Source organism: Grampus griseus (assembly GCF_964374135.1).
Source record: "Grampus griseus genome assembly, chromosome: 2".
Classification (NCBI taxonomy): Eukaryota; Metazoa; Chordata; class Mammalia; order Artiodactyla; family Delphinidae; genus Grampus; species Grampus griseus.
The window spans coordinates 83,674,717-83,702,666 of NC_139018.1; the positions used below are offsets into that span (position 1 = coordinate 83,674,717).

Sequence of the window (27,950 nt, forward strand, 5' to 3'; positions counted from 1 at the left end):
CAGACAGCCTATGCTTAAGGAAGGACGAGCAGGGGAAGTCCATAACGGCTTACTGTTTTCTGTACACTAAAAAGCTCAACTTGCTTTTCTTTTGTCTGCCAGGGACACATCAAGGGCCCTAACTTTACTGTTTGCTTCTTTGTGGTTCTTTTCTCCTCCCAAAGTGCTGCTGCTGTTTGGCAGGGACAGATACAACATAGTGTCAGAGAGACGCTGGCGGAAACCCCCAGGGATGGTGCAGAGGGCTTCCCATCACTCTTGTTCATATCCTACAGCCTGCCTGCCAGCGTGGGATGGCGCTCAGAGCCTGTCCACACATGGCTTTCATTAGGGGACGTGGATCAGTTGACTCCCTCCCAGCCCAACATAAGCACCCTGGTTAAGCCTGTCCACCTCTGAGTCACCTCACCATTCAGCAAGTGCAGCTCTCCCCTTATTAATTCTTTTATGTCAGGGGTATTCACATTTTAAAACAATGGTAGTTATAGTTTATGTGAATTGTGGAGGGAAAAAACGTTTTTTAATCAGAGTTAATCCATCTTTCATGATGAGGAGCCGTTTGTCCAAAATGAAGGGTTACACCTGTCAGAATTAGCCTGGAAATTGTATCTTGTTCAGGGCCAAATTTGGTGACTCTCATTGTTACCTTTTTCTGCCCCATTAGACCGAAAAGCTGACGAGGAGAGAAGTGGAAGCTAAATTTTGTAATCTGTCTTTGTCATCGAATAGTGTAAGTACATTTTAACAATGTGATTACAGCTCTCTCTGTAATTTTGTGGTACCAGAAAATGCCACCAATTCTCGCCGCAGTAAGGCAGCAGTGCCCCCAGCTGCCTCAGATAGTTTTCCCCTTGAGTGTTGATAGGTGCCATGGCAACGTCTGGGATTAGGGGAAGAGAAGCCAGTGTCATGATCAAAGAATGCCTCTCCATGCTGCCTCTTAATGTGCTGTAATCACCCTGCTTCTCCCCGATCACCAGATCCTTCTTTCTCATGCCCCTCGTGAAGGCTGTGCTTGGTGGGGCCTCCTGCTGAGGAGACCTCATACTGCTTGGCCTCTTCTGAAACAGATGCTTCAGGACTAGTTTGAGGCACAGAGCTCTGCAAAGTCATTTGGCTGTCCACCTCCCATGCTTCCCCCCCTGCCCCCTGGTCTTCTAACACCTCAGAGCTGCATTAAAGCTCTTGCTTTTCTGGGCATTTCCTACTCCCAAAATCGTTCATTTGCTTGCATTGGCAATGAGGAAAGTCTCATGGGGTAAACAGGTTTGTCACTTCTCTCTGTAGGCATCAGGTTGGGCCCAGATGTTTGACACAGTCACCCACACTTAACTCAGTCCCTGAAAAGCAAAAGACAACAGAGATTTCTTACATTTTCCTGAATATTTATATAAGAGAAGATTTTTCTTTTTTTTTTTTTTTTTTTGCTTTCCCAGAACCCTTCTAGACCTTGGTCTGACACTCAATTACATAATCCTGTGGTGATGAGCAAAATTCACTTATGGGATAGATTAAAATATGATCGTACGGGGACTTCCCTGGTGGTCCAGTGGTTAGGACTTCGCCTTCCAATGCAGGGGCGGGGGGTGGGTGCTGGTTCGATCCCTGGTCGGGGAGCTAGGGTCCCACATGGCTTGTGGCCAAAAAACCAAAAACATAAAACAGAAGCAATATTGTAACAAATTCAATAAAGACTTAAAAATATATATATATACATGATCGTACGCAGGCCAGGCAGAGTCATTCAGATTTTGGGACACCTACAGTGTGTCAGGCACAGTGCTAGGGATATAAAGAGGAGTCAGTTGAAGAGTCCACAGACTGCTTTCAACTTCTTCATTCATATTGGCCTTTAAAAGCCATGAGGGGACCCATACAGCATGTTTCTACCCTCAGCTCTTTAAAACAACTTTCACAGGCACCGTGGTTTAAAGAAATCACTCAGATAGTTTGCAGGTTGGGAAAGTAAACCAGATACATACCACTAGGAGCTCTAGAAATTAAACCAGATTACATTTTAAATGTTAAATATTAGAGGAGATCTTAACAATTACAAAGTGACCCAAAGGCATACTTTTCTAATATGAAGAAAAGTATTTTCATAATACCCTAGATGTGTACACAGCACATAGCCTGGGCAGAAATAGTCCTGTGTATAAATGACACAAAGGATCTGCCCAAGAAACTGCCCGGTTCAGTGACTCCTTGCCCAACCAAAGGTTCAAGCCCGAAAGGTTCTTTGAACTAATGTCACATTTCAAAATATTTCACACTTGCTCATGATAGCTGCCTTGGTTGCTAAAATGTCAGCTTCTTTGCTTTTTGCTAAATCTCTACCCACTAGTCATTTGATATTAAGCATTAATTTGAAGTTGTGTGTTTGATTAGTTCAAAATGGAAAAATTAGTATCTAATATAGGCATTTGGTACTTTCATTATTTTAAAAGGGAACTCTAAGGATACTAGAAAAGGGAGGAAAAATATTGCAGGAGAGTTTCAAATATCTGGCCCAGTCTTTGCATTTTACAGATGAGGCACCTAAGGTCCAAAGAGATACGTGACTTATCCCAAGCCACATGGAGTTAGTTGATGACAGGGTGAGAACCAAAATCTGGGGGTGTTAACTCCAGTGCTTCTGGTAGTTTATTAATGGGGTGATATAATGTTAAAATTTATTGAGAAGAAACAATTTTTTATTAAGAAGAAAAAATAATTTAAAATCAAAGATGTAATTTTAAAATTAAAAATTTTTATCTTTAATATAGTAAAGAAATTATAGATTTTAACACTTATGAATTTTTTTTAAATACAAGTGATTTATGATTATTAAACAAAGTCTTCATTCAGCTCTTTGGTTCCACGTGCCAACATACAGATGAACTAGGTTCTGCCTGCCTGTAGTCTCAAAGTAGCTATAATTTCGTTTCTTAGTTTCCACTTTAGCCCCTGGGATTCTTTTTTTCTGGTTTTATGATCATAGTTATTTCCTCTTTCACCTGCTGTGCGCCAGGGTCATTATTAGCCACTGTCCCCTCCTGGGGAAGACGAGGAGTACAGCTGGTGAGAGCTGGGATCTGGGTTGAGCTCTGAGCCAGAGAGATGGAAGAATCGGGGGCTGCCTCTAGGAGATAGTATCCAAACTGCATCTCAAGGCTACAAATAGGAGCTGTTCAAAGCGAGGACAGGGAATTCCTGGCTAATTCAGTGTAGTATTAGAACGAGTCAGACTTTGCCTTCCTGTCCCCCATTGACATGCCTGTAGTAATGGAAATTCACGAGCATGAGGAAGGCAAAGAGGAGCAATACTGGCCTAAAAATATATAATGGAGGATCTGCTAGTACCAGGGTCTGCTCTGCTGGGGTCAGCATTTGCTGTAAGTGTGTGTGACTAAAAATTAACTCTGAGTAGGTACCTAAAGCACTTCTGCAAGGTGCTTTAGAGTTTTGGAAAAGGATAATCCTTAGTCGGGATTGTGGGAAAGATTAAAATTACCCTTGACCACAAAATCCACCCTTTCGGAGGTACAAAAGCTCTGCCATGCTCCCCTGTGTGTAGGAAACACACTGCAAAGTGAGTCTTTCTTGCCGTGGATTTTGGAAGCTAACTGTGCCTCTTTGCTTTCCAGCTGTGTCGACTCTACAAATTTATTGAGCAGAAGGGAGAGCTGCAAGATCTGACACCAACAATAAATTCATTAATAAAACAGAAAACGGGTGTTGCCCAGTTGGTGCAGTATGGCTTAAAAGATCTAGAGGAGGTTGTGGGACTGTTGAAGAAACTTGGCATAAAGTTACAGGTTTGGCAACTGTTTGATTCTGGCAGCACAGATTTGTAGCATTAATAATAGCACAAGGAGGAAATGGGTTTTATTTTGTAACTGCTAGTAAGTTTTATTTTTCCAGAAGAACGCTGCTTTCTACATTTTGGAACATTTGATATCTAGTAACAATTTTGGCTTAAATCAATTTCTTTGCAAGCATCACAATTCCTATTGTGCAGCAGTCCTTATTATGTCAGCCTCAGAGAAGTGGTTATTCTTGAAGAGAACAGAGCTTCTCTTACTTGGCAGGCTGTAGTTTAAACAGACCGCGTGCCAGATCTCACTGAATATTTTGTTTATACTAAGTAGATTGTTCTGATGCTGATGATGGAAAACGGTGTCTTCAGCATTGCACATTCTAAATCTCGAGCCCTTGACACGTTTGTATGGCATCTCCCTTGGCAGGTCTTGATCAATTTGGGCTTGGTTTACAAAGTGCAACAGCACAGCGGAATCATCTTCCAGTTTGTGGCGTTCATCAGACGGAGGCAAAGGGCTATATCTGAAATCCTTGCAGCTGGTGGCAGATATGACCTGCTGGTGAGGGCTGGCCCTGTGTTTGTTGATGTGTTCTGACTTGGTTTCATTTCTTCCTCGACTCGTTATTTTGAAATTTTTCAAAACTACAGAAAAATTGAACCACTGGTATAATTGAGCACCTATACATATTTCACCTAGGAGTAGAAATGTCTTGTGAACTACATTTGTAATGTTTTCAACTTTCATTTAAATAACTATAGGTTTACAGGATGTTGCAAAGATAGTACAGAGAGGTCTTGTATATATTTCACCCAGTTGCTTCCAAAAAGCTGGCATAACTATAATAAAATACCAAACCCAGGAAGTGGACATCCATACACTGTATGTGTCTAATTCTGTACCATTTTTATCACATGTATAGATTCCCATAACTACCACCACAACTAAGATACAGTACAAATGGAATATAGAACCTTACCTCCGTGTCCCTTACCCCATCCCCCATTTATAATTGTCTTAAATATTTCCTCAGCATACATTGAGGTCCACATCAGACAGTGTTGCGCTTTTTGCTTCCAATGTCAAACTCTGAGGAACTCAAGAAAGTCTGCTGTATTTACCCAAAATTTGGGGGTTCTGATGAGAAATCTGCTGTTACTTGAATTATTTTTCCCGTATAGGAAAGATGATTCTCACTCGATGCTTTTAAGATTTTTTTTTTGTCTGTCTTTAGTTTGAAGTTTAATTATGATGTATCTTGGCATGACTTTCTTTGGATTTGTCTTGTTTTGGATTTTCTCAGGTCCTTGAATCTATAGGTTTGTCTTTTGCTAATGTGGGTCCCCGACCAAGCCCCAGCAGATATCAGAGAAGGCTAAATGGGGAGCCAGGATTTTCATATCTGCCTGGGGGCAGTGCCCCCCACGCCCCCACCAGCAGAGTCAGTGGAGGCCAGGATCCCCGACTTCCACCCACACCCAAGCAGTAACAAGGTCCCCCCCCCTGCTGGGGCGGTGCCAGAGGAGGCTGAGTGGGAAGCTGAAACCTTCACCACTATCCAGCATAGTATCAGAGGAGGAGTGTTTCAGGCATTACTTCTACAGTGTTCTCAGCTTTACCTTCTTTTTTCTCTCCTTCTAGGACACTGATGACACAAATGTTATGCTCCTGTGGTTCTGGGACATTCTGCTTTACAGTCTGTTTTCTCTGTTGTTTAGATTGATTTTTATCTTCAATTTCTCTATTTCCACTGTTATCTCCGTTTATGCTATTGGGCCAATCCAGTGAATTTTTTGTCTTCTGCTTCTTTGCTGAGACCTTCCGTTGTTTTTATTTGTTTCGAGCCTATTTATAATGCTTGTTGTAGCATTTTTATGCTGGTTGCTTTAAAATCCTTGCCAGATAATTCCAACATCTATGTCATCTTGTTAGTGCCTGTTAATTTTCTGATTCACTTTGAGATCCTGGTTCCTGTTGTGATACGTGATTTTCAGTTGTATTCCGGACATTTTGAGTCTTACGTTATGAGATTGTGGAACTTCCCTAGATCTTCTGGTTTAGGAGGTCTCCTCTGATACTGTACCGGGGGGGCGGGGCAGGGGAGGGGGTGGCATTTTGCTGCTGTCGGTTGGGGGTGAAGATCCAGGTTTCTCACTCGGCCTCCCTCTACATCCGGAGCGTGGGACGGGTGCCTTGTTACCGCTTCACACACACCTCCACTGAGAGTATAGTGGAGGGGTGGGGGCATGGGGGAGCTGGCAGGTGGCCTTGTTACCGCTGGATAGTTGTGAAGGTTCCAGCTTCCCACTCAGCCTCCTCCGGCACTGCCCCAGAGGGGAGGAGGGCCTGGTTACTTCTTGGGTGTGGGTGGAAGTCGGGGATCCTAGGGGTCCTGGTCTCCACTGACACCGCTGGGGGAAGCATTACTCTCAGGCGGATACGAAAGCCCTGGCTCCCCATTTAGTTTTCTCAGACGCCGCCCTGCTGGGACTTGGCGGGGGCCTCCTTACATCTGGGAAAGGGTGAACGTGTTGGCCCACACTCAGCCTTTGTGAGTGGGAGTGTCTGTGCTTTTTCTGTGATGTTTGACTGGAGCAGGGCAGATCTTGTCTAAAAGTTTTCTGTCTTGCTGGGTTGCCCCTTTCTTGGTCTTTTGACCAGAGACAGCAGCTTTGCCTTGGGGCTCTCTTGTTTGTTCTCCTCGGCATTTCTGGGTTGATAGTTTCTCCAGCACCCAGTCCAGAGTATATGAGGCAAAACCAAACCCAGGGAACTCACCACATGTCGTTCCTCAGATCCCATGGTCCCTGGTCAGCCTGCCATCTTCTCTCCACTTTCAGAGTTGTCTTATGTTTGTTTTATATGTAATGTCCAGGGGCTTTAGCTTAGCAGGAGGAATAGGGAGAAATGTACCTACCCATCTTGGTCTAGAACCTATGTATGCAACTTTAAATTGTCTAGTAACATAAAGTAAGTAAAAAGAAAAAGGTGGAATTAATTGTAATAATATATTTTATTTAACCCAATATATCCAAAATAATATGTAAGCATGTAATCAAAATTTTTTTAATTATTAAGGAGTTATTTTACATTTTTTTCTACATCTTTATAATTAGCATTTATTTAACCCAGTATACCCAGAATACTATTTCAATGTATAATCAAACATTTAAAAATTATTAAGGAGCTAATTTACATTCTTTTCCATTCTGAGTCTTTGCAACCAGTGTGTTTTACATATACAGCACATGTGAATTCAGATTAGACATTTCAAATGCTCAAGCCCCATGTGATTAGTGGCTGCCAGATTGAACAGTGCAGAGCTAGATGCAACATTCATCAACATTCACGAAGTGACATGTGTGCTTGCTCTTCTCTCTTGCTACACACACACACACACACACACACACACACACACACTTTATTTTGTTGAACCCTTTGATAAGTTGCTGTTAGAGTGCAAATCATTGCTTTTCCTATAATCACACTTTCGTCTCCATTTCATAAGCAGAGCTGTGTGTCTCTCTCCACAGATTCCCCTGTTTAGAGGACCACAGGCTCTGGGGCCGGTTCCTACTGCCATTGGGGTCAGCATAGCCATAGACAAGATAACTGCTGCTGTCCTCAACATGGAAGAACCTGTAAGTTCCAGCTTTGCTTCCCAGTGTGCTTTGAGATGTCTTTCATTTTGTAGTCATACACATGGAGCCTCAGATGTGGTAGCTATAGACTGAGGTTTTGGGAGATTACCTTTGCCGTGCGTGAGAGACAAGCCTAAGTCTTGGTGTGAGTACTTAGCCTCTGCTTTTAGCTGGGGGACCTTAGTCCACTAGCCTTACTCTCCTCCTCTGTAATATGCTATGTAAATGTGAGATATTACACTTGTTAGCAGACTCACATTAAAGCCCTTTGTTCATAAATACTGCTGTACTCTACAAAGCTAGAAATGGTTTTTTCCCTATGTTTCAGGCAAGATTAGTTTTCCCAGAGAAGAAGAATGTCTTTCTGATGACTTAGAAATAATTTCAACTACTCTATCTTAAAAGACTAATATAAAAGTTTTTTGACTGTGTCTTTTTTTTTAACCATGTCATTTGAAGCGAAGACTTTTGCATTTATGTCACTGTACACGATTTTAAGATGCCTGTTTTCACATGAGCGCTGCCTCCTTGGCCTCACATATATGCCCACAGTCTCCCTCCTCTAAATGTAATCACTCTGTTTCTGATACAGGTTACAGTAAGCTCTTGTGACCTCCTCGTTGTAAGTGTTGGCCAGATGTCCATGTCCAGGGCCATCAACCTAACCCAGAAACTCTGGTCAGCGGGAATCACAGCAGAAATCATGTATGACTGGTCACAGGTAATGAGACAAAAAGTACCTGTGAGTGGAGTGCACATAGTCGCGGCTTCAATAGCAAATCATCCTCTACGGCTTTAGTTTCTGCCAAACTCTTCATCTCTGTGGTTTCAGTTGCTTCCTCTATGAGTTTCTGATTGTTGCTGTAACAAATCACCATAAACTTAGTGGTCTAAAACAACACTTATTTATTATCTTACATTTCTGGAATTCAGAAGGCTGAAATCAGTTTCACTGGGTTAAAATCAAGGGGTCTGGGCTTTCCTGGTGGCGCAGTGTTTGAGAGTCCGCCTGCCTATGCAGGGGACACGGGTTCGTGCCCTGGTCTGGGAAGATCCCACGTGCCGCGGAGCTGCTGGGCCTGTGAGCCATGGCCTCTGAGCCTGCGCGTCCGGAGCCTGTGCTCCGCAACGGGAGAGGCCACAACAGTGAGAGGCCCGCGTACCGCAAAAAAAAAAAAAAAATCAAGGGGTCTGATAAGGCTGGTTCCTCCTGAAGGCTTTAGGAGCAGAATCCACTTCCTTGCCTTTTCCAGCTCCTAGAAGCCTCCTGCATTCCTGCTCATGGCCTCTTCAAACTCAGCAGGGTAGCATCTTCTTTCCTCTCTACGCTATGCTTCTGTCCTTCCATCTCTAACTGATCCTCCTGTCTCCCGTTTACCAGGACCCTTGTGATTATACTGGGCCCATCCAGATAACCCAGGATAATCTCCCCATCTCAAGGTCTTTAACTTTATTCAATCTGCAAAGTCCCTTTTACCATATAAGGTAACATAGTCACAGGTTCCCAGGGATTAGGATGGGGACATCTTTATGGGGCCATTATCCAGCCTAGCACACTTCCCAAAGGCATTCTGTGTTTAGTGTGTTTGTAGCTTTATATCTTCAGACCTCCCACAGCAGGCCTAACACTTGCTCTGGGTTCCACACCCAGAGTGAGGAAAATGGCACCACTGAGCACCTGCCTACCCTTTAGAAAGAGGGGCCTTTCGACGACTAACTTCTGTACAAGCAGATCACAGAAGGGGCTGCACTTCCAGGTGGTCCTCCGAGTTGTACACACGTTCAGCCACACTCGTGGTGCCCCAGAGAGTGAAGAGATGCCCAGGGAAACAGAACCCCACCCTCCCACCTGCTTCTTCCACATTACCTGCCAAGAGCTGCTGCTGTCCATTTTTGTGTGTGTTACGTAAAAATTGATATCAGAAGTATGCTGAGCAATAAATCGTAGTCATTTGACAGAACAGTGTCCTGTGCCATTTGTTTACTTGTTTCATAAATTGTTAGAGAAGTGTTCTGTTCTAAAGTAAAATTATAAGCTCAGTAACGGTGACTTCAGCCCTGCACAGGGGCATCCCCTGCAGGCTTCTCTGCTCTGATGCTTCTTTGCTTTATGCTTCAGTTCTGCTTTTCACCTTCTACTATTTCTTTTGTTGCCTTTGCTTTCCCCAAAGGCCTTTTCACTCTGCGTGTGTGTGTGTGTGTGTGTGTGTGTGTGTGTGTGCGTGTGTGTAATTTTTGGCACCTTCTATCAAGATGTGAAGCTTCTGAAAACCTCTTACTGTGTCCTGACCACATTGAATCGCATGGCCCCTTAGAACAATAGTGAAAGCAAGGAAAGCAAAGGAAGTCTTATTCCTCCTTTGAATTCTGTACTCTTCTTGCTTAATATTTAAATATTTATATAAACCCTGAAATCAGCATGTTTAGTTATTCACTTTGAGAATCCACTGAACATAGTGTTTTCATTCTCGTTAATTACTTGAAGCTGTTCCAGCTGCTCTGTGCTTATTTGTTTCAGTCCCAAGAGGAGTTACAAGAGTACTGCAGACATCATGAAATCACCTACGTGGCCCTTGTCTCCGATAAAGAAGGAAACCATGTCAAGGTAAAGACCAGAGGAAATCTTTCACAATTCAACAGTCAGATTTCCCAAACAGTATTAACCGTGGAGCACCCAACCTTCCCACTGAGGTCCTGCCCTTAGTTGTGGGGTGGAAATACATTATTTCATTCTCCTTTTGAATTGCTAGGCCTGTTTTTGGAGAAAGTGTATAAAATAAGGAAGAGAGAATCTGAATCTAAACACTTTTCTTTGAACTCAAAAAAATATAAAAATTAAAACACTATGGCTAGTTTTTTTCCCTACTTTTTTCCCCTTGTTCCCTTTGACCGTCTAAGAAAATAATAACTATAGCTGATACCTGCTGGTCGGCATATCCTCTGGCTACTTCCTAACCAATTCTACTATGTTGCATTTAACTAAAAATGCTCATCCCACTACTGGGCATATACCCTGAGAAAACCATAATTCAAAAAGAGTCATGTACCCCAATGTTCATTGCAGCTCTATTTACAATAGCCAGGACATGGAAACAACCTAAGCGTCCATTGACAGATGAATGGATAAAGAAGATGTGGCACGTATATACAATGGAATATTACTCAGCCATAAAAAGAAACGAAATTGAGTTATTTGTAGTGAGGTGGATGGACCTAGAGTCTATCATACAGAGGAAAGTAAGTCAGAAAGAGAAAAACAGATACCGTGTGCTGACACATATATATGGAATCTAAAAAAAAAAAAAAAAGAGGCTCTGACGAATCTAGGGGCAGGACAGGAGTAAAGACGCAGACGTAGAGAATGGACTTGAGGACACAGGGAGGGGGAAGGGTAAGCTGGGACGAAATGAGAGAGTAGCATTGACATATATACACTATCAAATGTAAAACAGAAAGCTAGTGGGAAGCAGCTGCGTCGCACAGGGAGGTCAGCTCAGTGCTTTGTGACCATCTAGAGGGGTGGGATAGGGAGGGTGGGAGGGAGATGCAAAAGGGAGGGGATATGGGGATATATGTATACATATAGCTGATTCACTTTGTTGTACAGCAGAAACTAACACACCATTGTAAAGCAATTATACTCCAATAAAGATGTTAAAAAAATATATACCCAACCAAAAATAAATAAATAAAAATGTTCATAAATATATCATCTCATAACCTTTATTTCTATTTTTAAAGGGAAAAAAAATCAACATATTTTCCCCTTGTTTTTCTCCAATAACGTCTTTGTCTGGTTTTTATAGCAGAGTGATGTTGGCTTCATAAATTAGTAGGATCTTCTGTTCTCTGGACAACTTTGTGTAGAATCGGTATTATTTCATCCTCAAATATTTGGTAGAGTTCCTCAAATATTTGGTAAAACCACAGGGGCCTAGATAAAGAGCTATCAGATTGCCTCTTTCTCCTTAAATGAGTTTTGGTAGTTTGTATCTTTCTCAGAATGTTTCCATTTCACCTAAGTTTTCAGATATTCCCTTTCACTATCTGTAGGATCTATAGTGATATCCCCTCTTTCATTCCTGATATTGGTAATATATGTCTTCCCTTTTTCTCCCCTGATCACTCTGGCTAGAGATTTATCAATTTTGTCTTTTCAGAAAACTAGCTTTTGATGTCATTGATTTTTCTCTATTTTTTGTTCATTCGTTTCCTATTTTATTGATTTCCATTGTTTTTTTTTTTCTTCAATCTGCTAAATTTGGATTTAGAGACAGTCCCTAACTGAAGTTTGCTTTGTATCCACTCTGACAATCCCTGCCTTTTAATTGAAGTGGTTACACCATTAATATGAGGTGCAGTTATTGAAATGGTTGGGTTTAAATCTACCATTTTACTATTTGTTTACTGTTTGTTCCAACTGTTCTTTTTTTCCATTTTTTTCCTTTCATGCCTTCTTTTTAGATTGAATAGCATTTATTCCATTTTATCTCTACTATTGGTTTACTAACTATAACTCTTATTTTTGGTGGGATTTTTTTTAGAAACTTCTCTAGAGTTTATAGTATACGTCTTTAACATATTACATTCTACCTTCAAAAATATTATATGCCTTCATATATTGTTGTAAGAACCTTAAAACAATATTTCCATTTCCCCTCTCTCATCCTTTGTGCTATTGTTGCCAATATTTTTCTACATATGTTATTAACTTCATAGTACATTGTACGTATTTTGCTTTTAATTAGTCAGTTATCTTTTAAAGAGGTTTTAAAAGAAGGGAGGAATGTCCTTTATATTTACCATTTCTAGAACTGTTTATTCCTTTGTGTTCAGCCAGCTATCATTCTGATTTCATTTTCTTTATGCCTGAAGAATTTCCTAATATTTCTGACTAGTGATGGTAATGAATTCTCTCAACTGTTACTGGTCTGAGAAAGTCTTCATTTTACCTTCATTTTTGAGAGGTAATTTTTCTGTGTATAGAATTCACAACTTACATTTGTTTCTTTTTGCACTTTGAACACAGGCTTTATTGTTTTCTGACCTGATAGTTTCTGTTTAAAAGTCTGCTTTGATCCTCTGTATATAATGTTTCTTTTTATTTTCTGGCACCTTTTAAGGTTTTCTTTTGTCACTGGTTTACTGCAGTTTGAATATGACGTGCCTCAGTGTGATACTCTCTATGTTCTAATACTTGGTATTAGAACTGTAGATTTGAACTGTAAATTTATAGTTTTCATCAAATTTGGAAACTTTTCAGACATTATTTCTTCAAATATTGTTCTGTCCCTTTTCCTTCGGGGACTCTGATTACAGTATGTTAATCATTTGCTCTTGCCCCTCACTGAGGCTCTGTTTTTGGTGGGTTTTGTTTGTTTTTTCTCGCTCTCTATGCCTTATTCTGGATCATTCACATGTTTTCTGCAATATCTTTTCTGCTATTAATCCCATACAGTGCATTTCTTGTTTCAGATATTGTAGTGTTTTCATCTGTACAAGTTACATTTGTGTCTTTTTTTTTTTTAAGGTCTTCCATTTCTCTCCTCATCATGGTTCTTGTTTCCTTTATATTCTTTATAAGATTTATAATAGTCACTTTTAATTCCATCATCTTGACATTTCTGGTCTGTTTCTGTCTGTTGATGTTTCTCCTGGTTATGAGTTGTATTTTCCTTCTACTTTGTATGCCCAGTCATTTTTGGTTGGTTGTTGGACATTATGAATTTTACATTTTTTGGTGCTGGGTTTTCTTATGTTCCTGTAACTACTGCTGGACTCTGTTCTGGGATGTAGTTAAGACCCTTGGATTCTGTTGACCAGGCTTGACTTTACGTTTTGTTAGGGCAGGGCCCGGGCAGCCTTTAGTCTAGGTCTAATTTAGCCCCACTCCAAAGGCAGTGCCCTTTGGAGGATTCAGCCTGAGGCCCCATGTGTCATGAGGTCTCGCTACTCTGGTAAGAACAAGAACTATTCCTGGCCCTGTGGATCTCAGAAATTATTATGCCTACTCATGTCTGCTGGTTGTTTCCCCAGCCTTGGATAGTTCCCTCTCACCCATGCACAGATCACTTCTGTTTCAAAGATGTGAGTGGACTTCTCTGCAGAGCTTCAGAAATCTTTCTTTCTCTGTGTGTAGCTCCCTCCTCTTCAGTCCTCTGCCCCACAGTTTCTAGCCATCGTGGCCTTCCTAAACTGCAGTCTCCCCAGCTCGGCAAGACTCCTGGCCTCTGTTGAGCTTCCTCCTCCGTGCCCTGCCATCTGCAGACTTCCTCAGCACGGTGATCTGGGACACTTGTAGACTCACTTTGTTTGTTTCCCTCCTCTCGGGATAACAGTCCTCCACTGGTGTTGTCCAGTGTCTGAAAAACATTGTTTATATATTTTGTCTGGTTTTCTAGTTGTTTAAGGTAGAAAGGCAGTTGTTATAGTAGTTACTTCTTCATGGGAAGATTTGTAAGTCCCCACTACTAGTCTGCTTGTTAGTCACAAAATCATAAATGACCCTAAGTCCTACCGATCAAGCCCCTTCCAGAGCAGTGATTGTTCCTGTAATATTACCAAAAGATGATCGTCTAGCCTCTGCTGGATAATTCCAGCATCGTAACCCACTGCTATAATGATTAGCAAATTTTAAAAACTTGAATCAGAATCTGCTTCCCCAAATTTACATTCACTGGTCCTAGTTCTGCCCTCCAGAATGGTCAATATAACAAGTCTAATTCTTCCTCCTTCTCTTACTACCATCACATAAATTTTAGGAGACCACTGCCATGCCACTTTAAGTGTCCTCTTTTCTGGTTTAAACATTCCAGTTACTTAAGCCATTCCTCATAACGTGATTTCCAAATCCTTGACCCTCCTAGTTAACCTCCTCTAGACACACTTAACTTTGTCAATGTCTGTCCTTAAATGTGATACTAGAATTCTACAGAGCGCTCTAAGCATGTTCTGACTAAATGAGGAGGGTCTGTGACCTCTCTCAATCTAGATAACATATTACTCCTAATACAGCCTACAAGTGAACTAACTTTAGCAACCATGCAGTTCTTTTGGCTCATCCTGAATTTATCATCAACTAAAACCCACTGGCCTTTTCACAGTCCTCACCATGTCTGACCAGCCTTCTACAATGAGGCTTGATGACAGGACTTCATATTTATTGCTGTTAAATGTGATGTTGTTCATTTTAGTACATTGTTCCAGCCCATCCAGCTCTGTTGGCTCTTCTGCCTCTGTTAATGGTGGGTCCATAGCATCATCTTCATATTTGAAGAGCAAGACATCACTTCATTCACCCACTTAGCAAGTGCATTATTAAGCATTCACAGTATAGGAGGGATTGAATTTAGGGCCACGATGGATGCAGGGACATTTAAGCCACAGGTCCTGCTGTCAAGGCTCCTGTAATCCAGCAGGGAACAGAAGACATTCATGCACGATTGTGAGCTCGAAAATGCTCAGTGCCATGGGAGTCCAACAAGAAAGTTCTCTGAGGTTTCATCAGCCTGAGAGGTTACTACAGAGGTAGCAGGGAAGTCTTCAGAATGGAGGTGGGATTAATGCTGGACCCTCATGGATGGGCAGGATATCGGTACATGCTAAAAAGGCCTTTTAAGCAAAGGAATAGCAGTGGTAATGTAGTTCTTTCAGTAGAATTGTCCCAAAGATAGAGGCAGGCCAGCAGAGAACTCTTCTGGTATTACCCTGATTAGTCCATTTGGGGTAAAGCAGGATTGTGGAGAAGGGTACTTCAGCAGGAGAGAATGGTTCTAGCTAGATCAAGGAGAGACAGAATGCCCAGCCAAGGAATTTGGACTTGTTTCAGCAGTTAGGGGGGAGCCAGGGTATGTTTTCGGACAGAAGGGGACATCAGGGTGTATATGAGAAAAATTCATCTGCAGGGATATGTAGCTTGGAATGGAGTGAGGGATACTTGGAGATGCAGTAGCTGAGGGCAGAATATCAGGCTATCCCAAGCCAAGGCAGGGTGCTGGCCATGGGAGTGAAGATGAAAAGATAGGCACTGTAAAAGTGGGATGACTGGACTAGGGTTTGGAAAGGAGGGAGCAAGGAGTTGTAGAAACCTTGGTGACTGACCCGAGATGTTTAAGAGGGAAAATATGGGAAAGAATCAAATGAAATAGGAGCTGGTTTGTCTTGGCCTTTTTTTTTTTTTTAAATTCTGTCATCTATAATCTATTCTGATCTAGACCAGGGTTTCTCAGCAGCCGCATTTTGACATTTGGGGCTAGATACTTCTTTGTGGGGCTGCTGTCTCGTGTGTTGTAGGATGTCTAGCAGCATCCCTAGCGTCTACCCACTAGATGCCAGTAGCGCCCCCCTCAGCTGTCACAACCACAGGTGTCTCTAATCATTGCCAGATGTCCTGTGGGGAGCAAAATCACCCCTGGTTAAGAGCCATCAACCTAAACTGTTGACTTAGTAGACTTACTATAGTACTCTTCAGCCTGTTGGCTTCAGAAATGATGGATCTGTTTCATTCTTTTTAAGGTTAAGTCTTTTGAGAAGGAAAGGCAAACAGAGAAACGTGTGCTGGAGTCTGATCTCGTGGACCATGTTGTACAGAAACTGAGGACTAAAGTCAGTGATGAAAGGACTATCAGGTAACTTAGTAAACAAAAGCCCAGAAAACCAGCTGCAACTGCCTATCTAGAATTACCATACATTTATTTTAAAAGTCAGTTTGATCCTTTTGGGAAATAAGGATGAGTCAGGTTAACTTATATTGAACCATTCTATTGCTTCTGAGTAACTCAGCAGTTTAAGTATATGACTCCCTACGTAAGACTAGTTATAACTGACTTTCAACATTTGTCCTTCATAACATGTCAGAAAAAATTTTATCATTTTGAAAAGCCTAAGGAACCAAAATCTATCTGCCATTACCTTATTTGGTCTGTTAATCAGTGAATTTCAGTAGTGTTTTGTCAGTGGTTTTGAAAGATCTAATATTCTGGGAGATTATAATATTCTAGGAAAAGACCTCACATACTCATCATAGGAATGCAAATTGGTTCAACTCTCTGGATAGGAATTTAACAAAGTTAAAAGCCTAAAAACTAAAACTTAAAAAAAAAAAAAATTGACCCAGCAATTCCAGTTTAGGAATTTATAGTAAAATTATTCCATAGGGATATGTACAAAGATGTCTATCAAGGCACTGTTTATAATAGCAGTTCTCAAACTTTTTGGTTTCAGAACCCCTTTATACCTTTAAAAATTATTTGAGGACCCCAAAGAGCTTTGTTTATGTGGATTATATCTATCAATAATTTCTATGTTAGAAATTAAAATGTAAACATTTAAAAAATACTTATTTTAAATAACAAACTCATTACATGCAAACCTACATAACATTTTTTAATGGAAAATAACTATTTTCCGGGCTTCCCTGGTGGCGCAGTGGTTGGGAGTCCGCCTGCCAAGGCAGGGGACACAGGTTTGATCCCTGGTCTGGAAGGATCCCGCGTGCCGCGGAGCAGCTGAGCCCGTGCGCCACGACTACTGAGCCCGTGCGCCACGACTAGTGAGCCTGTGCTCTAGAGCCCGTGAGCCACGACTACTGAGCCCGCGTGCCGCAGCTGCTGGGGTCTGCGTGCCTGGAGCCTGTGCTCCGCAACGAGAGAGGCCACTGCGGTGAGGGGCCCGCACACCACAACGAGGAGTGGACCCCACTCGCCGCAACTGGAGGGAGCCTGCGTGCGGCGGCGAAGACCCAATACAGCCAAAAATAAAACAAAACAAAATAAATAAATTTATTTAAAAATAAAAAAAAATAACTTTTCCAAAACAAAATAAATGTAGTAAGAAAGAATGGCATTGTTTCACATTTTTGCAGATATTGTTAATGCATTGTTGTACATTTTTGTAATCTCTAATGCTTTAGTAGAAGAAACTATATTGTCTTGTCTGTTTCTGCATTCAGTCTGTTGTGATATCACACATCCTGTAGTCTCTGGAAAAGTCCATCACACATTAATGAGAGGATAAGAATAAAAAGGATAGTTAACATTTTAGGATTATTGTGAAAATAGTTTTGACATTGCAGATACCCTGTGAAAGGATCTCAGGGGCTTCCAGGGGTCTCTGGACCACACTTTGAGAATCTCACTTATAATATCACAATATTATAGAAGACTGTTCCAATTACAGTAAATACAGTGAAATACTGTGCAGCCTTTAAAAATATTATGGTAAAGCTGACTTTATTACAAGGAAGGGTGTCCACAAATAAGATGTATGATATCCCATTTTTGTTTCAACCAAAATATATAGCCCATACATAGAAGAATGTGTGCAATGATGGACCAAATTTTTAAATTATAGTTATTTCTGGTTAGTGGGATTACAAGAGATCTTAATTTCCCTTAAGCTTTTCTATATATTTGTAACTCCTGTATTTATGCTCATAATCAGAAAATACAGTACTCTACTTTTTTTGGCTTATATCCGTGATTCTCAACCAGCAGGAGTTTTGCCCCTCAGAGGACATTTGGCCATGTTTGGAGACAGCATTTTTGGTTGTTAAACGGGAGGTGCTGCTGCTATCTAGCAGGGAGCAGGGATGCTGTTAAACATCCTGTAGTGCAGAGGACTGACCCCCCACCCCCACCCCAACAAACAGTTACCTGGCCCAAAATGTCAATAGTGCCAAGACAGAGAAATCCTGGCTTATGTAAAATAAATGTTCCTGCTTGCTTCTCCGTCCCCGGCCCCGACCCTGCCCGTATGCACCTAGCTTGACTACATTCACCATCAGGCTTTTTCTAAGAGAATATAATGTTCTTGAAGTCACTAGGTATTAGGATTAAGAATCCAAATCAAAGGCAGAGGTTTAGAAGGAAAAACAAAAAATAGTCAACTAATTAATAGTGACTATTAGTACTAGTACAGGCAAACATCATTAAGACGCTTAACAGGCCAGATGGGATTTAGTTTTAGCAGGGAAAGGTTTAAAATCTTTCCTCCATGTGAATGTTTATTTCCCTGTTTTCCCAAGATAGAGTGCTATTATGTCTCTCAAAGGCTATAAATTAATTCAGTCTTTGAAAGAACATCCATTCAACAGCTTTTGAAAGAATCTCATTTACTAAATGTTCTCCTGTGGGTGATCACCAAGGTTGCTGCCATAATGAAGGCGGGGCATTGCTAATGTTTCCTTGTATTGTGAGGGGAGCAGAAAGAACACCCATTATATTTCATTGAAATTAGCTTCTTATGTTGGGCCAGTACTTCACACCCAGCTGAATAAATCAGAATGTTGTCTCTAGAATGTTAATTTGAAGTGACAGCCTTGATAATTTTTATTTGCTCTTAACCAAAAGCAGAATTAAGTGCAAATTTTTTTGGTTTTGTTTTTCCTCCACTAATAACCAATATTTATTAAATATTTTTATATTTAATAGAAAAAAGCCTCCCTCTAAGTATAGCTCACTGTAAATTATCTGCGTTTTGTCTTAATGACTGTTTATTCTAACTGTTTTTGTTTGCTTGTTTTCAGAGAAGCTTCCGATAATCTTGCAGTACAAAATCTGAAGGGGTCATTTTCTAATGCTTCAGGTATAATTACTAATTGTAACCTAAACATAATAATGCTTGTGTGTGTGTGTGTGTGTATGTATGTGTGTGTTTGCTCTAAATACTTATGACTGTGGCTAACTCACTGCATCAGAAATGTACTCTTAAAGTAACATATACACAGTTATACCAAATGGAATTTATCCCTTTGAAACCCACATTCTAGAAAATGATAAAACCACTGGGAGTTTGGTGACTCTTTTGGTCCTGATATATCTCTGTCTTATTTTTACAAGTGGTTTAATCTTCCTTCGATTCAGTTTATTATATAGGTCAAATGTAGATACGTTTTCCCCATATGGAAGATTGAAGAAAAGCATTTTGAAATGCCTTGGAGAAAGACACTATATATTTGTTTTCATGAAAGCCAAGAGGGAACAGTGGTGATAGTTACGCCTTTAGTTTCACCACATCTGTCAGCCTGACTGAAAAATGTCCCAGTGAAGTCCACGAGAAGACATACTTGGCTTTTAACAGAATTGGGTCTTCTGGGTTCATTTCTGTTAGCAGATTTTGTGCCACCATCAGATTTCAAATGCTTTGAGGAATTTAAAGAAGTATTAGAGTTTGGGAAATACTGTTTGATTTTTTCCTTAGGTTCATGAGGTTTGGCTCATACTGCCTCTCTATGCCTTTGTCACCTCCCACCTGAGGAAAGAAGGCTGGTGATCTTGACAGAAGTGTCAGAACTTCTGGGGGTTGGGTGGGGTTCTGGACTCCTTCTGGTCAAGTGCAAGCAGTTGCAGAGATAGAACACAAAGCTCAGACACAATCCAGTCCATAGAATCACTCCCGAGTGGATTCTAATCGTCTCCGCCATCTCTGTGGTGTGTTATAGAAAGTGGGACCAGATGAGGCCATAACGGCTAAAACTGTCTGTTTCAGGTTTGTTTGAAATCCATGGAGCAACAGTTTTTCCCATTGTGAGCGTGGTAGCCCCAGAGAAGCTGTCAGCCAGCACTAGGAGGCGGTATGAAACTCAGGTATATGGTCAGAGTTTCCTTGGCTTTCTGTGAGCTACAAAGGAGGAAGAGAACAGGAGAGGAAAAGAAACAGTTTCCTGGAAATGTTTTTCTTTCCACTTCCTGAACTTGGTGACTTCTGAAAATTCCATCAACACAGAGCATCTCTGGTGCCAGGATTCTGCCCCATTTGTCCTCCAAAGAGGCGTCAGTGTACACTGTGGGCACCTAGATGCAGCTGTTGTCAGAATTACTGGATCCAAACAAAAACTTTCTGATCCGGCTCTAACAGCAGATGGGGTTTGTTTGGTTTTGTTGTAAATAACAAAGCAGAAGAGATCTACTGCAAGTCTTGGGGCAGGTTTCTCACTGCATACATGTTTTTGATATCTGCTCTTTGCCTGATTCTATGCTAAGTGCCAGGTAAAATAGAAAAGACGTGACGGGGCCCCAGTCCTTGAAGAGTTTATAACCTCCGAAGCATATGCATTATACAGTTGGAAGATAGAAGGAGATCAGTAATAGGATGCTGAATTAATAAGTACACTGAATGAGTGTTAGAGTGTGCTACAGACATGGGGGAGAGACGAAGATCAGTGTCTGCACGGATGATCAAGACAGGCTTCGTGGAGGTGATCCCTGAAGGATTTAAATAGTCAGAGAGGGAAGATGAGAGTGTTCCAAATGGGAGGGACAGTGGGAAGGGAAGTGCAGGACAAGGCTAATGAGCACAGGTGGGACACTGGCCTCATTTGGGAAGAAGGTTTGAGAGCAGTCATTATTTAGGAATGTAATTAGATTGAAATACAGAAGATCGAGTTACCTCATTTTGTGAGCTTTCCTGGCTGTTTCTCAGGATGTTGGGTAGAAACTTGTTTTTCGTATCTTTCTGCCATATTTCAGTTCCATGTTCTCATTGCTGTCACTGTCCCCTTTTTCTAAACTTAGCTTAATACTAAAATCTCCCCGCTTCCACATGCACTGTTTTACAGTACTGAGCTTTTATTAGGTTCATTTCAAAATTATAAAGAAATAAGCAGCTAGGTGGATTAGTAAACAAATGATCAAGATAGGCTATACAAATCTCATTTCCCCTGAGATTATAATAGGCTAGACACTCACCTTACTGAGGTGGATTAAGAGCAAGTCCTTATATAATATTTGGGATCCCTTCTAGGCTTGGGTTTGTCACCTGTGATTGTTTCCTAGCATAAGAAATGAAATGGCAAGAAAGATGGCTTGGTTTGACAGGTTCTGAATTCTAACATGCTTTCTTCTTCTTAGGTACAAACCCGACTTCAGACCTCCCTTGCTAACTTGCATCAGAAAAGCAGTGAAATTGAGATTTTGGCTGTAAGTCACTTTCTTTAACTTTCTGAGGATGGCTTTTGTCCATACTGTCAAAGTAGTTTCCTCGGAGGTCAGGGCTTTTTTTTTTGCTCAGTGTTAGCAGCATTGGGATGCAGGCCCATTTCTCCTAGTTTCTTCCTCTGAAAGACTGGGGGGAAGGGGACTGAACACGAAAATCATCATTTTTCTAAATGTTTCAGGCCTCTGCAGATAGCAGTGTCAAACCTTTGGGGTGTGATGTGTGGGGCCTGGGAGTATTAGTTCACCAGTGCTGAGATCACATCACTGTCCAGTTCAATAAGCACAGGAGCATCCCCTTCACGTTGCTCCATCCAAAGTGACACCATAGGCACAAGTCAGTATGTGCTGCCTAGGTTCCCTGACATGATATACATTTTTGTGTATCAACAGGTGGATCTACCCAAAGAAACAATCTTACAGTTTCTGTCATTAGAGGTAAGCAAGATGAACTCTTCTGCATTATGGCCTTTAAAATCCCGAAGCTGTTGATTTGCCAAAAGAAAGTTGAAAATGGCATTATTTTCTTAGTGATATTAGGTATTTTTCTGGCAGTTCCAGGAATTTGGTAACATTGTTCCTTTTATGTGACATATGTATTACTAAATCAAATTTTGAGGGAATCACACTTTTCTAGTGACTTTCTTTTAAATTTCAGAGATGATTTTAACAAACGCCTAGTGCTTTTACTGTGTGTCAGGCTGTGGCAGGCCTTGTTCTAAGCGCTTTACAAATATTAACTCATTTAGTCACAACAACCCCAAGGGATACATATGTTACCTTCTTACGGATCCCCATTTTACAGATAAATGGAATCATTGTACGTTTTATGGAGAATGGGAGGCAGACAGGTTAGATATCTTACTCAAATTCACCTCACTAGGAAGTTGCAGAGCCAGGATATGAAGTTAGGCAGACTAGTGGAATCTATGTTCTTACCCACTATACTATGCCACTTCTATAAACCTTCATTCCAAGTAGGGAAGCTCATTTGCAGAACTAGAACTACATGGAAGATCTTTTCATAAAAATTAAATTTAGGTCCTTTTTCATATGCTTTTTTTTTTATAACAAGTATATACCCTTATTATCGAATAGCCTAATTGAACTTTAAAAAAATGTAAATACTTAGCTTTGCTATTAGAATGTTCAACTGTAAGAATAACTACAGGTGATTTTTGCAACGTCATACCAAAGAATGCTTTTGTCTATCCAGAGTGTTTAGTCACAGATTAAGTTAGATGAAAAATGAACTTTGCCCCAGAGCTAACATCTCATACTACGTTTTGGTTTTTTTTTTAAAGGTTATTCTCCATTTATATAAAATATTGGCTATATTCCCTGTGCTGTACAATATATCCTTGTAGCTTCTTTTATAAGCTGACTTCCCCCTTCCCTGTTTCCCCTCCCCACTAGTATTCTGTTGTCTGGTAAATAAGCATATACTGGGAACTTACTGCTTTATGAGACACTCAAATGGGTATATATCAGAGGTGGTATCTCCATTTCACAGAAAGTCAACAGTTGGCAGAAATAACTGGTATAAAGTCACATGAGCACACTGGGGCTGCAGCACTGTTAGTCAGGATCTAGTAAACTGGTCTTGTAAAGAAACTCAATGCTTCAAAGGAAGAACCCTAGCAGTCTCCCCATTAGTTCTCTCTCCCTCTAACTGATCTTTTCAGTACACTTAAAGGGGGGAATGGCACTGACATTTCATCAGTGACCCAGAAAAAACCAGTTTTAATAAACCCTAGTATCTGTTGTTAAGTCTTATCTATTTTTTTCCTAGTGGGATGCTGATGAACAGGCATTTAACACAACTGTGAAGCAGCTGCTGTCACGCCTGCCAAAGCAAAGATACCTCAAATTAGTCTGTGATGAAATTTATAACATCAAAGTAGAAAAAAAGTAAGTTATTACTTAGGCATTGCAGATTTCAACATGGGTTAAACTCAAAGAGGGTTTTTTTGTTTTTTGGGGTCTTTTTCCCAAGGAGGGGTTTTTAAAGTGACAAATACCTTACTGTCATGTTGAGGTTAGATGGCCAATAAGTTGCTACATTGGAACTGCAACTGGTAATCAGGACTGTGAATCACAGTCATGATCCTGTCAATAACAAAACGCAGTGGTCCCAGTAGCAGCTATCCCAGTTATAATTTTTTTTAATTACTCATTTTCTGAAGGGTGTTTTTGTTTTATTTTTTTACAATTATGAATGGGTATGAGTCTTTTCAAATGCTTTTTCTGCACCAGTTATAATTTTTAATCACCCAGGTCACTCCTAGGAACATCTAAATGAACGAAAATAAGTGTGACTACTTTGTTTTATATCCCCTTGCCAGTTGTTCATGTTATCATCCACTTAAAAGGAAACAACAAAGCCTGTGAGGTGAATGGTGGGCTCCTCGTGTAGACCCTTATACTGTGGACCCTTGCCAGTCATAGCTTGTCTAAAACTTATGTAATGTTTTTAGTGACTGGCCTTCCATATTGTTGTTGATTACACAAAACTCCTACAGTTAAGTGTTCTAAAAATAATTTATCAACTCTGTTCTCTACCATTATACTGATCCTGTCTTCTCCTTTCTTTTGCAGGGTGTCTGTGCTGTTCCTGTATAGCTACAGAGATGACTACTACAGAATCTTATTTTAATCCTGAAGAACGAACGATCATTACATTGTTCAAACAGACAGGAGCTTATACTATAAAATGTTGTACATTCATTGTTTTAAATTAGCTTTACGTTCTAAGAAGCTGTCCTACAGAGTTGAGCTTTGTAGGTTTTTCATGTGTAATATATTATAAATTTATCTTCTGAATATAATAAATGTTTTCATATATCTATTGCTTTTTAATTGCAAATCTATTAGCACTAAAGGTTTTGTGGAGCTAGAACACAAGAAAACAGCCTTGTTCTTCTCAGCCCTATATACCGAGCACATGAAAATGTCCAAAATAAAGGGCATAAAGAAATCAAATATCATCATTAACTTGGAATCTTTATTCTTGATGATTTTGTAATAGGCTTATCCTTAGTTTGGTTAAGCAAACTCTCATTTGGCTATGAGAACTCATTCAAATTTGCTAAAGGAACTATGATGATAAAATTATACAGCCAAGGGGCTTCCCTGGTGGCGCAGTGGTTGAGAGTCCGCCTGCCGATGCAGGGGACACGGGTTCGTGCCGGGGTCTGGGAAGATCCCACATGCCGCAGAGCAGCTGGGCCCGTGAGCCATGGCCGCTGAGCCTGCGCATCCGGAGCCTGTGCTCCGCAATGGGAGAGGCCACAACAGTGAGAGGCCCGCGTACCGCAAGAAAAAAAAAAAAAAATTATACAGCCAAGTTGGGAAAAATACCCATGAAATAACACAACTTTTTATAAAATTGTCAGGTTTCAATTCCAGTAACTCATAAGACAGGGCCTAAAGCCTATTCATAATCAGTCATTCCAGAACGAGGAACTATTGCCAGAAACTTTTTATGGGATGGGAAAAGGAATAAAAGATGGTCAGTACTGATAAATACAGGTTTAATGATACAGTGCTCTTCACAGACGGCTACAGAGACTGTAAACTATTATCCAGAAACATACAACCATACAACACAGACCACTTAGCCAGATATAAAATAAACTGGCTTCTTGTAACTACCCTGTAAACACTGCAGCCCTTCTTCCATCCAAAAATGACCCTAATCTCACATGAAAACAGTTATTGTAGAGGAATCAGAAACCCAGCTTTGTGGCCAAAAGTAAAAACCAAAGGAAAAATAGCAATTCAGTGGTTAACTGGTGAAAGCAGGAAACCTGGTGCCCTTCACTGCGCCGCTTTGCTCTTCTTACTCTTGCTCTTTTTGTCCCTCTTCTTCAGCCCATCCATGTTAGCTCTCAATAGGTTTGAATAAGCCTAAAAGACACAGAGCATGACCTTAGTGGGAAGAGTTGCAAATTGGTGGAGCATCTGCTGTGCTTCCATAACAGATTTAGGGTAGCCAAAATCAGAAAGCCTATCTGATAAAGCATATAATACCACGGGGATACTTGTATCCTAAGGAAAATGGTGTAAGGAAAACACCCTCACATTATAGCAGCTTCTGCAACACCCACTAGTGAGTTGCATGTTTTTTACTTTTTTTTTAAGCAAACATGGAAAACTACAGGCAACTTCTCATTCAGCTATACTATACATAGAGCATATCTAAAGTCTAAGACAACAAAATCTATCTAAAAAAGACAATATCAGCGTTGAAAGTAGAATTCACAGCCTGGCAGCTTTTACTTGTAAACTACTGGTAAAACATCACAGGAGAGCAGTGAACCTAAATAGCAATCTTAAGCCAGTGTTAATTATTATGCTGACTCTTGCCCTGAGAAACGAGACACAGAGAACACCAGACACTCACCATCTGAAACTTATTCACTTCTTTGGAGCTCACCTGGAAAAGAACAGGGAAAAGGTCACCCCTGTTATCCACATAGGAATCATCTGCCTCACCCAATAACAACTCAAAAGCCTCGGGAAGACAACACCCTAATCTTTAAAAATATTTCTTCCCAATTGCAGGGGTCATAATACACTAAAAGCTATTTTTCTACTCCACTTTCCTCTGCCTGAGGAACAAGCGAAGTAGCTCTGCACTTTGAGAATTGTACCAAGATGGGAAAGAGGCAGAAGTGGGCTCCTTAAGAAGCTATGCCTCTTGCCTGTGTTGAAATCTCTTACACACATGGCACTGACTTTCTCTCAGGGTTCTGAGAGACGTCAAAGGACTTAATCTTTTGTGCAAGATACTTTTAAATTACTCCCTCCCCATCTTATTTTAAACCTACCATTAATTCAGGCCCATTTAAGCAAAACGCAAGCTACCACAACAAAAGAAATTCTACCTCTGAAGACTCCTTAGTTTTCCGTATTTCATGACACCCAACTTTATTTTTAAAAGCCACATAAGCTTGCTTTACTGTAAAAGTCTTCTCAAGATAACTGGTAATGGGAGACATCAACTAGTTATGGCATACATTATCATGAATATCCTATGCTGATGTGATTAGAGGGCAGGTCTGGTTCTGCCCCAGCAAAATAAAGTATTCATTTGGAATCCAAGCAGTCTCTTGTTTTGCCATATTCAACCTCCACTTTGAAAGGGAATAATACTAGGACTCTTGACTAAATCATATGCTCTCGTAATATAATACATGTTTGGTACATGAACCACAAAGATAAATAAACAATCAGCTTAAAAGTAAAAGCACCTGATACCAAGAAACTGTTCACCGAAGGCCCAGCACAGTGAAGGAATAAGGAATCAAATATGCCAACTGCTCCTTAACAGTGCTACTCTGAGTAAGGACCAATATGTTAATTGTATTTCTAACAAGTGTTTGGCTTCTACCTTCTTCGTTTTAATTTTGCTTTTGGGTTTTCTATTACTAAGGTAATAAAAGAAGACCCTGATCCCAAAACAGCTGGGGAGCTACACACTAGGCTTTATTTAATAACTTTAAAAAAAAAAAAAACTGGTTCAGATATACCCCTCAAGTTAAATTCAAGGCTTTAAACTCCAAAATTAGGAGTATTAGGAATCGAACTCACCACAGTGCTGATCTTCTTTTTCCCATCAGTAGCTCTTAACAGACACTTGTTGTCTGAGGGCTCAAAGCCCTCCACAGAACCCTTTCTTGGAATGGGTTTAGTTCGACCATCATCTGCATGAAAAATACATCCTGGTGAACACAGCCACAGACGTGGTTAACAGGTAGACGAAGAGTTAAAACGTAGGAGAACGATTCCAAGAGGATACCTAATCCACCTCCACTGGTCTAGTTCTGTTAACCACATTATCTGCTATTACAGACGACTTGCCCACACTTTGGGAACCTACCTGCCACTTCCACGATGGGAACACCGTAATAACAAAGCAGACTAAATCTCACTAATCATGGCGCGGTTTGGGATCCTTGACAAAAATACGAGACCTGACATGCTTGGGGCCCACTGGAACCGGAATTGACTTAGGTGGCTAAGTGCAGGGGGCCGCACCAGCCACAATCCCCAATACTCTCCGGCCCCTCAGCCCTGAATGTGCCAGTACCAGGTGGAGGAAGGTACGGGAAGGCGGGGACGCGCGGCAGACAGACTCTGCCTGTGGCTCCCAGTCACTGGGCACCCGGGCCGGGGCATCGCTCGGCCTCCCAGCTCCCTTCCGGCCTTGCTGCATCCGCAGCTGCTTACACTTCTTCAGGGTGATGAACACGCTGCCCGACAACCGGCACTTCTGGAAGAGCCTGGTCAGCTCCGTCAGGAACTGGAACACAAGAAGCCCGGCCCCGTTAGGCAACTCCAACCCCCACCCCCCGCCCCCCGCCTCGGCAAGTCCCAGTCCCTCCCGCAGAAAGAGACAGAGGTCCCGAGCTAAGCCCCAAACAGTATCGGTCCCTCAGCCGGCCAGCTCTCGCTATACCTGCTCACTTTCCAGCAGCACCATCCCGGCGCTGCTGGCTCTGCTCCGTCAGCATTAAGTCCCAAGCCGTTGGAGCCGGAAGTTTCCCCCAGGCTGGGCGGGACTTCCGCTATTA

General features: G+C 41.2%; 2 protein-coding genes across 4 annotated transcripts in view; one reads left to right on the forward strand and one right to left on the reverse strand.

The window, feature by feature from the left end:
* Positions 1–24,220, forward strand: part of EIF2AK4 (eukaryotic translation initiation factor 2 alpha kinase 4) — a gene marked incomplete at its 5' end in the record, with an annotated part of 113,725 nt that extends 89,505 nt beyond the window's left edge. For both annotated transcript variants that reach the window (XM_082649573.1, XM_082649574.1), the window contains 13 exons: positions 665–730; positions 3,627–3,797; positions 4,227–4,361; positions 7,334–7,441; positions 8,034–8,162; positions 9,960–10,046; positions 15,956–16,068; positions 18,966–19,024; positions 19,928–20,025; positions 21,289–21,357; positions 21,766–21,810; positions 23,165–23,283; positions 23,971–24,220. In XM_082649573.1, the coding sequence (XP_082505699.1) occupies positions 665–730; positions 3,627–3,797; positions 4,227–4,361; positions 7,334–7,441; positions 8,034–8,162; positions 9,960–10,046; positions 15,956–16,068; positions 18,966–19,024; positions 19,928–20,025; positions 21,289–21,357; positions 21,766–21,810; positions 23,165–23,283; positions 23,971–24,028 (1,257 nt within the window). In that variant the 3' untranslated portion in view covers positions 24,029–24,220. The remainder of the gene's footprint in view (positions 1–664; positions 731–3,626; positions 3,798–4,226; positions 4,362–7,333; positions 7,442–8,033; positions 8,163–9,959; positions 10,047–15,955; positions 16,069–18,965; positions 19,025–19,927; positions 20,026–21,288; positions 21,358–21,765; positions 21,811–23,164; positions 23,284–23,970) is intronic.
* Positions 24,221–24,884: 664 nt separating this feature from the next.
* SRP14 (signal recognition particle 14) lies at positions 24,885–27,929 on the reverse strand. Of its 2 annotated transcripts, none has more exons than XM_082649576.1 (5): positions 27,836–27,929; positions 27,607–27,679; positions 26,971–27,080; positions 25,778–25,810; positions 24,885–25,281 (listed from the first exon to the last, which is right to left on the reverse strand). In XM_082649576.1, the coding sequence occupies exons 1-5, from the start codon at positions 27,857–27,859 to the stop codon at positions 25,192–25,194; spliced, it is 330 nt and encodes a 109-aa protein (XP_082505702.1). In that variant the 5' UTR covers positions 27,860–27,929; the 3' UTR covers positions 24,885–25,191. The 2 variants fall into 2 exon arrangements, with proteins under 2 accessions (XP_082505702.1, XP_082505701.1); XM_082649575.1 differs by having other exon boundaries at positions 26,968–27,080.
* Between the last annotated feature and the right edge of the window lie 21 nt (positions 27,930–27,950).